This window comes from Euphorbia lathyris, chromosome 3 (genome assembly GCF_963576675.1).
Source record: "Euphorbia lathyris chromosome 3, ddEupLath1.1, whole genome shotgun sequence".
In the NCBI taxonomy this organism is placed as follows: domain Eukaryota; kingdom Viridiplantae; phylum Streptophyta; class Magnoliopsida; order Malpighiales; family Euphorbiaceae; genus Euphorbia; species Euphorbia lathyris.
In genome coordinates, this window is record NC_088912.1 from 39,341,259 (window position 1) to 39,352,500 (window position 11,242).

General features: G+C 33.2%; 1 protein-coding gene across 1 annotated transcript; it reads left to right on the plus strand.

The window, feature by feature from the left end:
• Positions 1-5,979: 5,979 nt before the first annotated feature.
• On the plus strand, positions 5,980-10,969 carry LOC136223092 (double-stranded RNA-binding protein 2). The gene is made up of 3 exons (XM_066010894.1): positions 5,980-6,509; positions 8,992-9,211; positions 9,729-10,969. Exons 1-3 carry the CDS (start codon positions 6,264-6,266, stop codon positions 10,715-10,717), a joined length of 1,455 nt encoding a protein of 484 aa, XP_065866966.1. The 5' UTR covers positions 5,980-6,263; the 3' UTR covers positions 10,718-10,969.
• The last annotated feature ends 273 nt before the right edge of the window (positions 10,970-11,242 follow it).

Genomic DNA, 11,242 nt, shown 5'->3' on the forward strand with positions numbered 1-11,242 from the left:
AATGGAAGAGAAACAATATACATTGGGTTCGTAGTCATTCTGTAGATTGTTCTGTTCTTTAGAGAGAGAGCGCGCGCGAGAGAAAGAGAGTGAAAGACACGAAGTTCTGTTTAGGAAGAAGATTAGGGCAAAGTTGGAAGTTGTTTGTTGAAATGTGTTAGTTTTGTAATTTTTTTAAAAGAGGTTAGAAATGTAAACTAACCACTTAAAAGTGGCTAGTTTAGTAATTATCCTGATAGACTGCTAGAAGATGAAGCAACAAACTATTTGAGATTTTCATATTGTTAAATGATGAATGGTGGCTGTTGAATGATTATGATGATGGATTTAAATGTAACAGCAGTGCCCGAAGATGAATAAGTTAATTTTGAAGAGCATGTAGAAGAATTCAATGCTACCAAAGAACTTTTTGAAAGTGCTGTAGAAACTGCACATCGGGTATTCATAATGCATTATTCTTTTTAAGTTTGTGTTTTTTTATTTATCAATTAAATTGGTGATTGTATTTTTTATTGTGAGAGATTAATAGTGTTGTATTTCTACTATTAACTCTTTAATAATAAATGTGAAATATGTGTTCTAATTGTCTGTTTTGATGCAACCCTGTTCTAGTTGGGACTAATAATAGTTTTCTAGCTATTTGAACTGGTTGGTCATACTCTATACCTTTCTCCTTCATATAAAATTTGAAAAATCTGAAATATGTAGACTTAGCAGTGATATATGGACTCCTCTGTTACCGTTATTGCGGGCCTAGTTGTGACCTGTGGATTCAACCTCAACACTTTGCAAACTTGGTTAGTATGGAAGATTTGCAATGTGTAGAACAAAATCATATCAGTTGAGGAATGAACGATGTTTGTAATAGTTTAATTAATATTTTGTTTCCTCTTATTTGCCTTTACATTTACCTCTACCTAATCTTTTGTGTTCTCTCTTTGTTTCAAGGAAAATGAAAGCTTAATAGCAAGGTCATTTTACCCGGATACATAACATGATCAAATCGAAGTTAAATGTGTTAATAAGATCATATAATAAAGATATTTTTTTGTCTTTAAAGGTAAATGCATTCATAATATTCATATTCATATTGTATTGGCATATGTAATACGGTACAGTTATGGCAATTTGACGTTAAATTGTAGCCTTTCATGAATTTTCCCCCCTATTTATCTGACATCTAATTATACTGACATGTTTGAAGGCTCTCCAGGCTTAATCTCTCAGCAAATAGAAGAAAGCACTTCTAGAATCGAAGAAAGAGGTATTATTTATTACTTTATTTAATACACTGGCTACTAGAAACTGATTTTTCACTTATAGTTGGGCACGGGGGAAAATTTCAAGGATTTATATTCTTTTGCATTTCGATATTACCTAATAGGTGAGCTTTGGATGAGTTGGGATTCAATGCATTTGTTTTATTTCATAAATGATCTTAGAAGAGAAGCAAACAAGTGTTGAGATTGATGACATTTGTGAATTATTAAATATAGTGCTTCGTCTCCAATTCCATTCGATGGTCGACTCATTAATGGAGTATTTAAAGGTACATGATAATTCCTCTACTGTAATATGCTAATTGTAGTATCAACCTACTACAAAATAGTGGAGATTAGACCTTTTCAAGAAAGCGCTCACGTGCGCTTCTTCTTCGGAATAACTGCATCGAGGAGTGACAAAGAGATGAGAAGGTTCAACTTTCAATTTTATAGCATGTAATTTTCCAAGTGTGAAATTATTGTTAATCAACTTGAATTAGAACTAATGTAAAACATTGCCATGTGCAATTAGAAGTTTACTAGATTGTAAGTTGCTACAAGTTGCTTACTTACCCACAAAATGATCTTTTTGTTTGAAATGTTTTCTCTTATAAGATTTTCTTTTCTTAAGGTTTATACTATCTTATTTTGTCTTTTCACACCCATCTTATATCTAATCTTTCAAGTGCAATGACATTTTCCATTTGGTGTTTCTTACTAATTGTATCTGATAAATTAGTTTGTTTCTATAATGGATATATAGTGCTCATTGACTTTAACTGATTGTTGGAGACATTGCAAGGAGTTGAATACTATTCATTATTCATTTTAGCATGTAATAAACTCATCAATAGAAAAAAAGGCTTTCCGTGCAAAGCACGAGTATACTACTAGTTCTCTACTAATTAGGAGTCTTCAGGGTGCGAAGATAGCACGACCCGACAAAGAATGCTGACTTTCTCGACATCATTTCCTTACTAGATCACAAAGTCAAATTTCTCTTATTTATACTAAACACTTTTATATAAAAGGCATCACCAATCTCGTTAAAAAAATGGTTGCTCTCTTTCTTACTTTCTCCCTTCTTTATATTAAAAGCCTACTTTAACGTCAAAGTATCCTTCATTAGAGATCTTTCCAAGCGTAGTTTTTTTTACAGGATTTGCTTAAGGAAAACATAGGAGCCCGATGAGCCGGTCTCGTTTTACTCTTAGTACGATTATCCTAAGAAGCACGTACCAAATCCATCAATCCATCAACTACATAGGCCTGATCCCTATGAATGGAATTTCTCGATATGTTATGAAGATTATATTAGAGTCTTTTAGGCCACGTTCTTTGTTACTTAATTTTAGCATCAATAATTTCAGTTCAGTTTCAGGTCAGTTCAGTAACATTTAGTTCAGTTCAGTAATTTATCATTATTTATTATAATTAGAATTATTTGTATATAATTTATTATAACTTATATATAATTTATACTTTAGCATTATTTATATGTAATTCATCATTATTTATTATAATCATAATTATTTATATATTATTATTATTTATATATATTTTATATATTATTTATAATTTAGCATTCTTTATATATAATTAATCAGTATTTATTATAATTATAATTATTTATATATAATTTATAATTTATATATTATTTATAATTTGACATTCTTTATAGGGTAAATTTCAAATAAAACCCATATGGTTTCACTAATTTTCAGATAAAGGATTGTGGTTTACTTTTTGTCAAAACAAGGATTGGGGTTTTCAACTTTAACAAAATAAGGATTTTTTCGATTGATACTATTAAAATCACCCTTGATGACTTCAAAAATGGCATATTTTAAGAACTACTAATATTCTAAGCAATTTTAATTCTCCAACTTTTTTATTTTGAAATTATTTAGATGATGTTTGGTAAATAGAGAGAAAGTTAATGTTTAGAGAGAGAAAGTTCCAAAAAAGATCATTTTCGAAAATCGAAAATGTAGTTCCATAGAAAATATGATATTGAACAACTTTAATTCTTAAAAATTTTCATTTTCAGGTCGTTAAAGATAGTTTTAATAGCATTAATCCAAGTGCAAAACCTTCTTTACAAAAAATAAACCACAGTCCTTTATCTGAAAATTAGACAAACCACAAGGGTTCTATTTGAAATTTACCCTTCTTTATTGTATATAATTCATCATTATTTATTATTATATATGTCACGTCCGTGTCTAAATTTCTAAAATTTATATTTTGATATTAGTATATATTATAATTATTGGGTGTGTGAAGTTAATTTGGTACTACATGAAAAGTTTGGAGTTAATTCGATGGTTTTAGGTGTAAATTAAAAGTTAGGATAATTTTTAAAAGATTATATAAAGATTGAGGATCAAACTAGATTTTCTCCAGTTTTGGATATATATTCGAATTGAAAACAGATGATCATCATGATCATCATCAACTTTGTTTTCTTTTTTTTTTCTTTTTCTTATCTTTCTTTGCCTCTTCGTCTTTTCTTATCGTTTCTGAACCGTTTTTCCACCGTTTCTTTGATTTACGGATATTCGACCGTCTGAATCACTCGAAATTGAAAACATAGCATTCTTATGTATAAATCTAAGTCCTAATCGAAGAGTTTTTGAGTTTCGGCAGTGTTTGGAGGGAAACATCTTAGACAGAATTTAGCGGCGAATCGATCGGGTGTATTTTGTTCAATTAGTGACCAAGGTAAGTAACTATCAACTATATTTTGAGTTTTATATATATAGATATATATATAATCAAAGAAGTTTCAGAAATTGATATTTTAGGGTTATGCAGGAATTTTGTAAAATTGAGATTTTTCACGATCTTGCTTTTTATTGTGAAATTACGGTTCAAATGAAGCTATTAATTATACTTCTATGTGAATTTCAGATTTTACTTGATTATGTTGATTTAAGGCTTAATTTGGTTGATTTACATATATACATATATATTTTTGGTTTCAATGTATATATATATATTGAACAAAATTAATTTGATGATTTCTTAAGAATTGTTTTCGGATTGAGAAATCTGTTGCGGTTATTGTTGTTATTATTTTGGATTAAAGTCCAAATATGATTTTTATGATACAAAAGTGCTAATTGAAGCCAAATGATTTATGATTATGAAATAGTTTGGAATTTGATTGTGAAAGGAAATTTGAGCACGTTATGATTTTATGATTTTATATCCATCGAGAGTTATCCGGATCGGTGGTTTTATATTTAAAGACCATGTTCAGTGAGGGGCATGACATGTGTACACAGTGTGAAGACCTATTGGGTATGGCAGCGAAGTATTGGGTAAGACCATATGGGATAGGCAATGTTAAGAGACGTCTCGATTATAAATGTGGTTATGGATTGATACTTAAGGGGAGAAACTCGAGGATGGATACAATTTTAAGTTCATTTGGATTATGTTTTCAGTTATGATTGATTTTGATATAAGGTTTTACGTTTGATTAAATACGAGTTGGTTTGATAAAACACTTATTTGATTACAATATTTTATAAGGTTTTGAACTCAAGAATGGATACAAGATTATATATTTTTTTATGGTTTTGGTTTACTACTTTGACTATATTATGAACTTACGTTTTGAGTATATTTTATAAGGTTTGGATTAAATCCCTTTATAAATGTATATATGTAGCTATGTTAAATAAAGTGGATTTTTATAGTTGATAGTTTCTTACTGAGATTTTTGTCTCACGTTTTTAAATGTTTTAATGTTTTTAGGTGAGAAAGTACAGGATATAGAGAAGGTTACCGACCGATTAGGCGAGGTTTGGAAGTTGGCTTCTTATTGTTAGCATTATGGTTAGAACTTTGGTAGTTCAATTGTAATATAATGATATTTGGATAAATTGGAGACTCCTAAGTATTGATTATGATCTTTCTATTTCACGTCCGATGCCGATTGAGGTCGTTTAGGGTCGGGTGTGACAATATATATATTATAATTTATCATTATTTATCATAATTAAAATTATTTATATATAATTAATTATTTATCATTCATTATTTATTTTAATTCTAATTATTTATATATAAAATTTTCAATAACATTCAGTTTAGTTCAGTTCACTTTACTTAATTTTATTAAAAAAGAACATGATCTTAGTCAAATATTGAGACTCATTATTAGACCAACCATGGATATTCCAATCATGCAAACTTCACACTCTAGATGTTTAGTCCTGAACATGAAATATATCAAACAATGGCTAACTATAAATATAATGAAGCATTTATAAACGTGAGACAATTCTCGTTTTTTAAGATGATTTTTAGATGTAGTTAAACCCAAGTTTAAAAGTGACACAGTATTTATTTATACAAATTATTTCATAAATTGAAAATGAATAAATTTTCCTTATAAGTAAAATAAATTTTGTGTTTTCAATAAATATCTCAAATTTTGATAAATCTATTTCTTCTAATTGGGAGACTAGCAAACAATTCAAAAGAGAAATAATGATTTTAATTTTTTTTATAGGAAATACTAATGATTTTAATTTTAGAAATTAAAAAAAATGGTAAATATTTAAATAATTTTTATAGGAACTATAAGTACAAAATGTGGAAAATCTGAGCAAAGATCACATCCATGCAGCCTAACGTTCAGTTGACTCACTGCAATAAAGCATTAATAAATTCTCAATTTTAATTTTTCTTTTTTTAAAAAAACTAAAAGAAAGAGCCCATCAACCAATGAATTGAAAAATTACTCATTTCTCCCTCATCTCTCTCTTTCCCTCTCTTTGTCTTCTCTCTTCCTCGCTCTTCCCGTCTCTTCTCCCCCTTTCATCTCCTCAAATCCTCTAAAACCAAAACCCTAAAACCTTGATCTCGCCGGACCCATTCTATTCCGGTCGATCTCCCTTCTTCATTTCTTTTTCTTCAGCTCAAGATAACACAATTAAACAAGGAAGTAAGGAAAGGGAAGGAAATTGGAGAAGATAGAGCGGCGAAATGTACAAGAACCAGCTGCAGGAGCTGGCGCAGAGGAGCTGCTTCAACCTCCCTTCTTATACCTGCTTAAGGGAAGGGCCTGACCACGCGCCTAGATTCAAAGCTACTGTTAACTTCAACGGCGAGATCTTTGAGTGCCCTCACTATTGCTCTACTCTCCGTCAGGCTGAGCACTCCGCTGCCGAAGTTGCCCTCAACTCCCTCTCTAATCGTGGGCCTTCTCACTCTCTCGCTGCCCGCATTCTCGTAAGCAACCTGGACTCCTTCCCTCTTTTTTTTCTTCTAATTTTATTTTATGTACTCTTTGTTTCTTAGCTTAATGCAAACTGTTGTTGTTTGCTCTTCATACATTGATGATTTTCCTGTGAAAGACAAGCATGAAAATAGATTAAATAAAAATCTTGAGAGTAATCAGCTATGTTCTTTCTAACATGCGCCGAGGGCGGTACTTGCTGCTTTCCAGTTAGCTTTTCGAATTTTGCGGCGTTTTCTTGTTTTCGTGTTGCTCCCTGCCATACGCATCACTGCCCCTCCTCCAGAGATTTTTCTGTTGAGTTGACAGAAATGCCCCTTTGCCTCAATTGGTTGCCGTGCCGCGTGTGGTATATTGTGGTTTTTGTTAGCCTCGGTCTTCAGTTATTGAATCTCATTTTTGCCGGGTAGGTTCTAAGATGCGCCAAACAGGTTGTAAGGGTTGATCATGCGCACTCTTCTTTTTCGGCGATCACCGGCTGACTTTGCAGAATTGCGGCCTTGAGGCTGAAAGGACGTAAATGCCCACGTTATTTGGCAGAAATAATAGACGAATTTTCTTTATTTTTATGTTTTTAGGTGTTGCTTACTGAAATTTTGCGAAAAGCTTTGAAGTAGCTTCTTTCATGTAGTAGCCAGTAAGACCCATTTGGTTTTAGTTCGTTTCCCAACCAGGTAAAACTGTTGTAATTTGGTTCTATAATTGGTGTTACACTTTTAGCACTTAAAGGGGTATTTGGGTCATTTAAAAGAGTGCTAGTACTTTGTTTTCTTGGCTTCTGGTTGACCTGATTGGTTGCTGAGAAAACGGAAATAAAACGGCAGAATTTTGAATTTTAAATTAGTTTGACTTTACTCCTATGCATTTTTTTCTTGGTTTTTCTTTTTTATTAGTTTAGATGGTTCTTAGGATGTTAGCTGAAAAGCTCTAGGATATAAAATTCCAACAGATCAAAGATCTTATGGTCGATAAAGTATTAGCTGGAAATTTCAATGTCATAAATATGTTTACAATGGCATTGTACCCTCATTTGTAAGATTGGGGTGTCTTGCACAGGGGAATCTAGATATCCAGATACATTTTAAGCAAAAGGGGAGTTGCTGGGTTAGGTGATCAGATGATTCATAACCAGTGTGATGAACAAGTATATTAGGTTAGAGTGAACGAATTCTAGTGTCTAAAGATACCGCTTGCACTGCTGGTTCTCTGCTTTCAAGTTTCTTGTTTCTCACATTTGCCAAACAACTTTGATATTCATATGCATCTCTGGCATTGAAAAACCAACTAAAACTTTTAGCTTCTTGTTCTATAATTTACCTTTAGGGGAAAAATTATTTACATGATAGCTCCTTTAAGGGTTTGTGCCCCTATGAAGGGTCATTCTGAACGTTTTCTACTGCATCAAGAGTTCTTGATACTCTGTATTTCCCTAGTAATAATACATGCCTATGTTGAAATCAGTTTATTTTTATCTTTCGTACAGATTATGAGATTATGTTCATGAGATGCCATCGAATTGTCATTTTTCTAATAGTTGTTGGTTAGGAACAATGTAATGATGAATTGAGGGGTCATAAATGTAAAGTTCAATTATATAAGCTATGCTATGAGTAGTTACGTAGTTCTTAAAGTTGTTATATAGTGATTATAAACTATTATGCCAAAAATGAAATCTACTGAATTTCAGAGACCTCTTCAAATTTTTTAATATAGGTTCACACTTCACACCAAGTCACCAACTTGAAGCCTATATGCTAACCGAACCTTGCCTGTGTTGATATGAAGACGTGGTACATGTGTATCTTATTCGTCTATGCTGGGTCTCAAGTGAACATATCCTGACTCCCACTTTAGAGGCAGCCCTATCCTAGGACCTTAGATACCATCCAAGTCTGGATTTTCAGTGGATGTGGCTAGGAGGTGCTTATTTGATGGACAGCTCTTGATATAACAAATCATACTGGATGCTTATTTATTTAAAGAGCTATAATAATTTACTTGGAGGTATAACAAAAGGCTTAGAGAAGTTTATGATAGTGACCTGTAAAATAGAGCAGGGATCTTAGCAAGGCCTTATTGTAAACTGACTTTGGTGGGTAAAGTCTTACTTTATGCCATGTAGTTGCCCTATTTAAGGCCTTGTTTTAACTTTTAAGGTTGACAATGTATAACTGGATTGAGCACACATGATGATATTATATTCCACTGGCTTTTGGTAATCAGAACTTACAGGACATTAAATTTTCTTTCTATTGCCACTACCATAATATATCTGGGATACTTTTCTGCAGTTTTACTAGCAAGCTCATATTTGCAATTTTTTTTCAAACAAATGGTTATGTTACAACTTGAAAGCATCTCCTAGTCTAGATGTTACTTGTCCTCATGGATGTCCTTTTGGAACTTATGTTTGAGATGTGCAATAATGCATGTTAGTTTTCTGGCCTTGATGATGATAGGTTTCTCTGTTGTCAGGATGAAACTGGTGTATACAAGAACCTTCTACAGGAAATTGCACAAAGAGTTGGTGCGCCATTGCCACAGTACACAACATTCAGATCAGGCCTGGGGCACCAACCTGTTTTTACTGGAATTGTTGAATTGGCTGGTATTACATTTACTGGTGAATATGCCAAGAATAAGAAACAAGCTGAGAAAAACGCAGCAATGGCAGCTTGGTCCTCTCTAAAACAATGTGAGTCCCTGTTAACTTATATTTGTATAGATAATTGTTATATATGACTATATTATAAGCAATAATTGGTAATTTATTAAGATGGTGGATGTTAGATAATAATATCTTAATCTTAGAGGAGAAAAATGGAAATGAATGTACTCTGCATTATATTGTTGCAAGTTAGATGCTGAATGGTTAATGGTATGCATATAGATAGGGTATGCGTATGCCTTTTGTCAAGATTATACCATATCAAATTTTCTACAACTGAATGTCTTCAATTTTATTGCCGCCAGTCCTCTTAAAATGCTAGAGGTTATAACTTATTTCTATATTTACCCGTTTTTTTAATCATATAGTAATTTATAAGAAGACATACATATCTATGTCTTCTGCTATATTCCTTGGGGCCTAACATGCCTTTGGTACAATAAGATGTATGCATTAGTTTGCATTACATTGTCTCACTGTTTTAAGGGCTCCTCGGTTTAGCCAAGTTCTGCTAAAAGTCTGTATATTTTGTTTTTCTGGTCAGTGGCAAAAGAAGATGCAAGTTCTTCATCCGAGCCAGAGAACAATGATGAGCTAGAACAAATCACAATAGCGCGTGCTTTGTTGAATTATCGTCTGAAGGAAAAGATAGCAATAGCAAAGTCCCCTAACTCCCCTATACCATTTTCAAAAAAATTCTCAATGCAAAGTCCTAGACCGACAAGCCCACAACCCTCTCCTGTTACTACATCTAAAATCCTCCCCTTAATTTGTCCCAGGACAAATGCTCGAAATAGACCTACTTCGTCCACAATGGCCGACAGATCCGTACCGTACAGACCCACATTGACCACAGTTAATGACAGAAGTGGGCCACCGCGGCAATTACCTCCAGAACCGTGGGCGACTCATAGCCATATATTCCCTGCAGCTGGAGCTGCTCCTTATGTCCCAATTCGACAATTTGGGGCACATTGCCATAGCATGGCTCAACCAGTGAGAATAAGAAGTGTTGTGCCTGTTTTTGCTGCACCTCAACGTCAACAACCATCACTCCCCCCTCAGGTGATGCAAGGACTACCTAAACAGCCACCACCTGTCACCATTAGGCAAACTTCCCTAGTATATGCTACCCCACCACCAGTTCGAAAAGAAGATCCTTCAAGTGTTTGTAAAGATAATGCGGCTGTTAGGAAAGAAGATTCTCCGGCCTCTAGGAAAGAAGATTCTCCGGCCTCTAGGAAAGAAGATTCTCTGGCCTCTAGGAAAGAAGATTCTCCATCTGTTGAGAAAGATCAGAAAGTTACTCAGATAGACGATTCTCCAGCTGTTGAGAAAGATCATCAAGAGATGGAAAATTCTCAGGGTATAAAAAAGGAAGAGCCTGTAAGCAGTAGCTCAAAAGAGCTTCCAAGTGCTATTCCTACTTCTCCTGCTTCCATACCTGATAAAACACCTGATAACGTAGAAGAAACTGAAGGGAAGCAAAAAGAATCTGCAACAGTAGAAAGCATGGAAGAACTGAAAATTTGATGATGGGTCCATGGAAGACAAGGTGAAAATTTGTTTTAGTATCTTCTTATCTCATCATATTGTATGTGTTTCTATTTCATATTTCCTTTTTTCTTCCTTTTAAATTGTTGCCCATTTTGATCTCTTAGAGCCACAGTTGCTGCAGCAGGTTAAATTAGTATGGGTATGAGTATGGGTAGTGCCATATCTTTGCCATTTCAATTCTTTTTTTGGTTGGCCTTAAATTAGTATCGATCCTGCATTGCCATAGAATGACTTTGCTGCTAATATTTTCATTAAATTCTGGTCAGGGCCTAAGCATGATCAATTATTAGTGAGGTAATTCTCCTCATTTTTCTTTGCCTCTATTTAGAGTTTCTTGATATTTTAATGAGCTCATGGTGGGTTTCAATCATTATGTTCGTATGCTGACTTTGTTTTACATGTTCCTTTGGCATAAGTTCATTTGGTGATATTTGTTCACTTATCTATCAAACGACGGTAAGTTAATAGTTTAGTTAAATTGTCTATTTGGCGACATAATGG

Bases quoted from the DNA above. Each gene is read 5' to 3' on its own strand.
- LOC136223092 (XM_066010894.1), top strand. From the start codon at position 6,264: ATGTACAAGAACCAGCTGCAGGAGCTGGCGCAGAGGAGCTGCTTCAAC. The intron at 6,510-8,991 runs GTAAGCAACCTG...CTCTGTTGTCAG, and splicing joins CTCTCGCTGCCCGCATTCTC to GATGAAACTGGTGTATACAA. The intron at 9,212-9,728 runs GTGAGTCCCTGT...TTTTCTGGTCAG, and splicing joins TTGGTCCTCTCTAAAACAAT to TGGCAAAAGAAGATGCAAGT.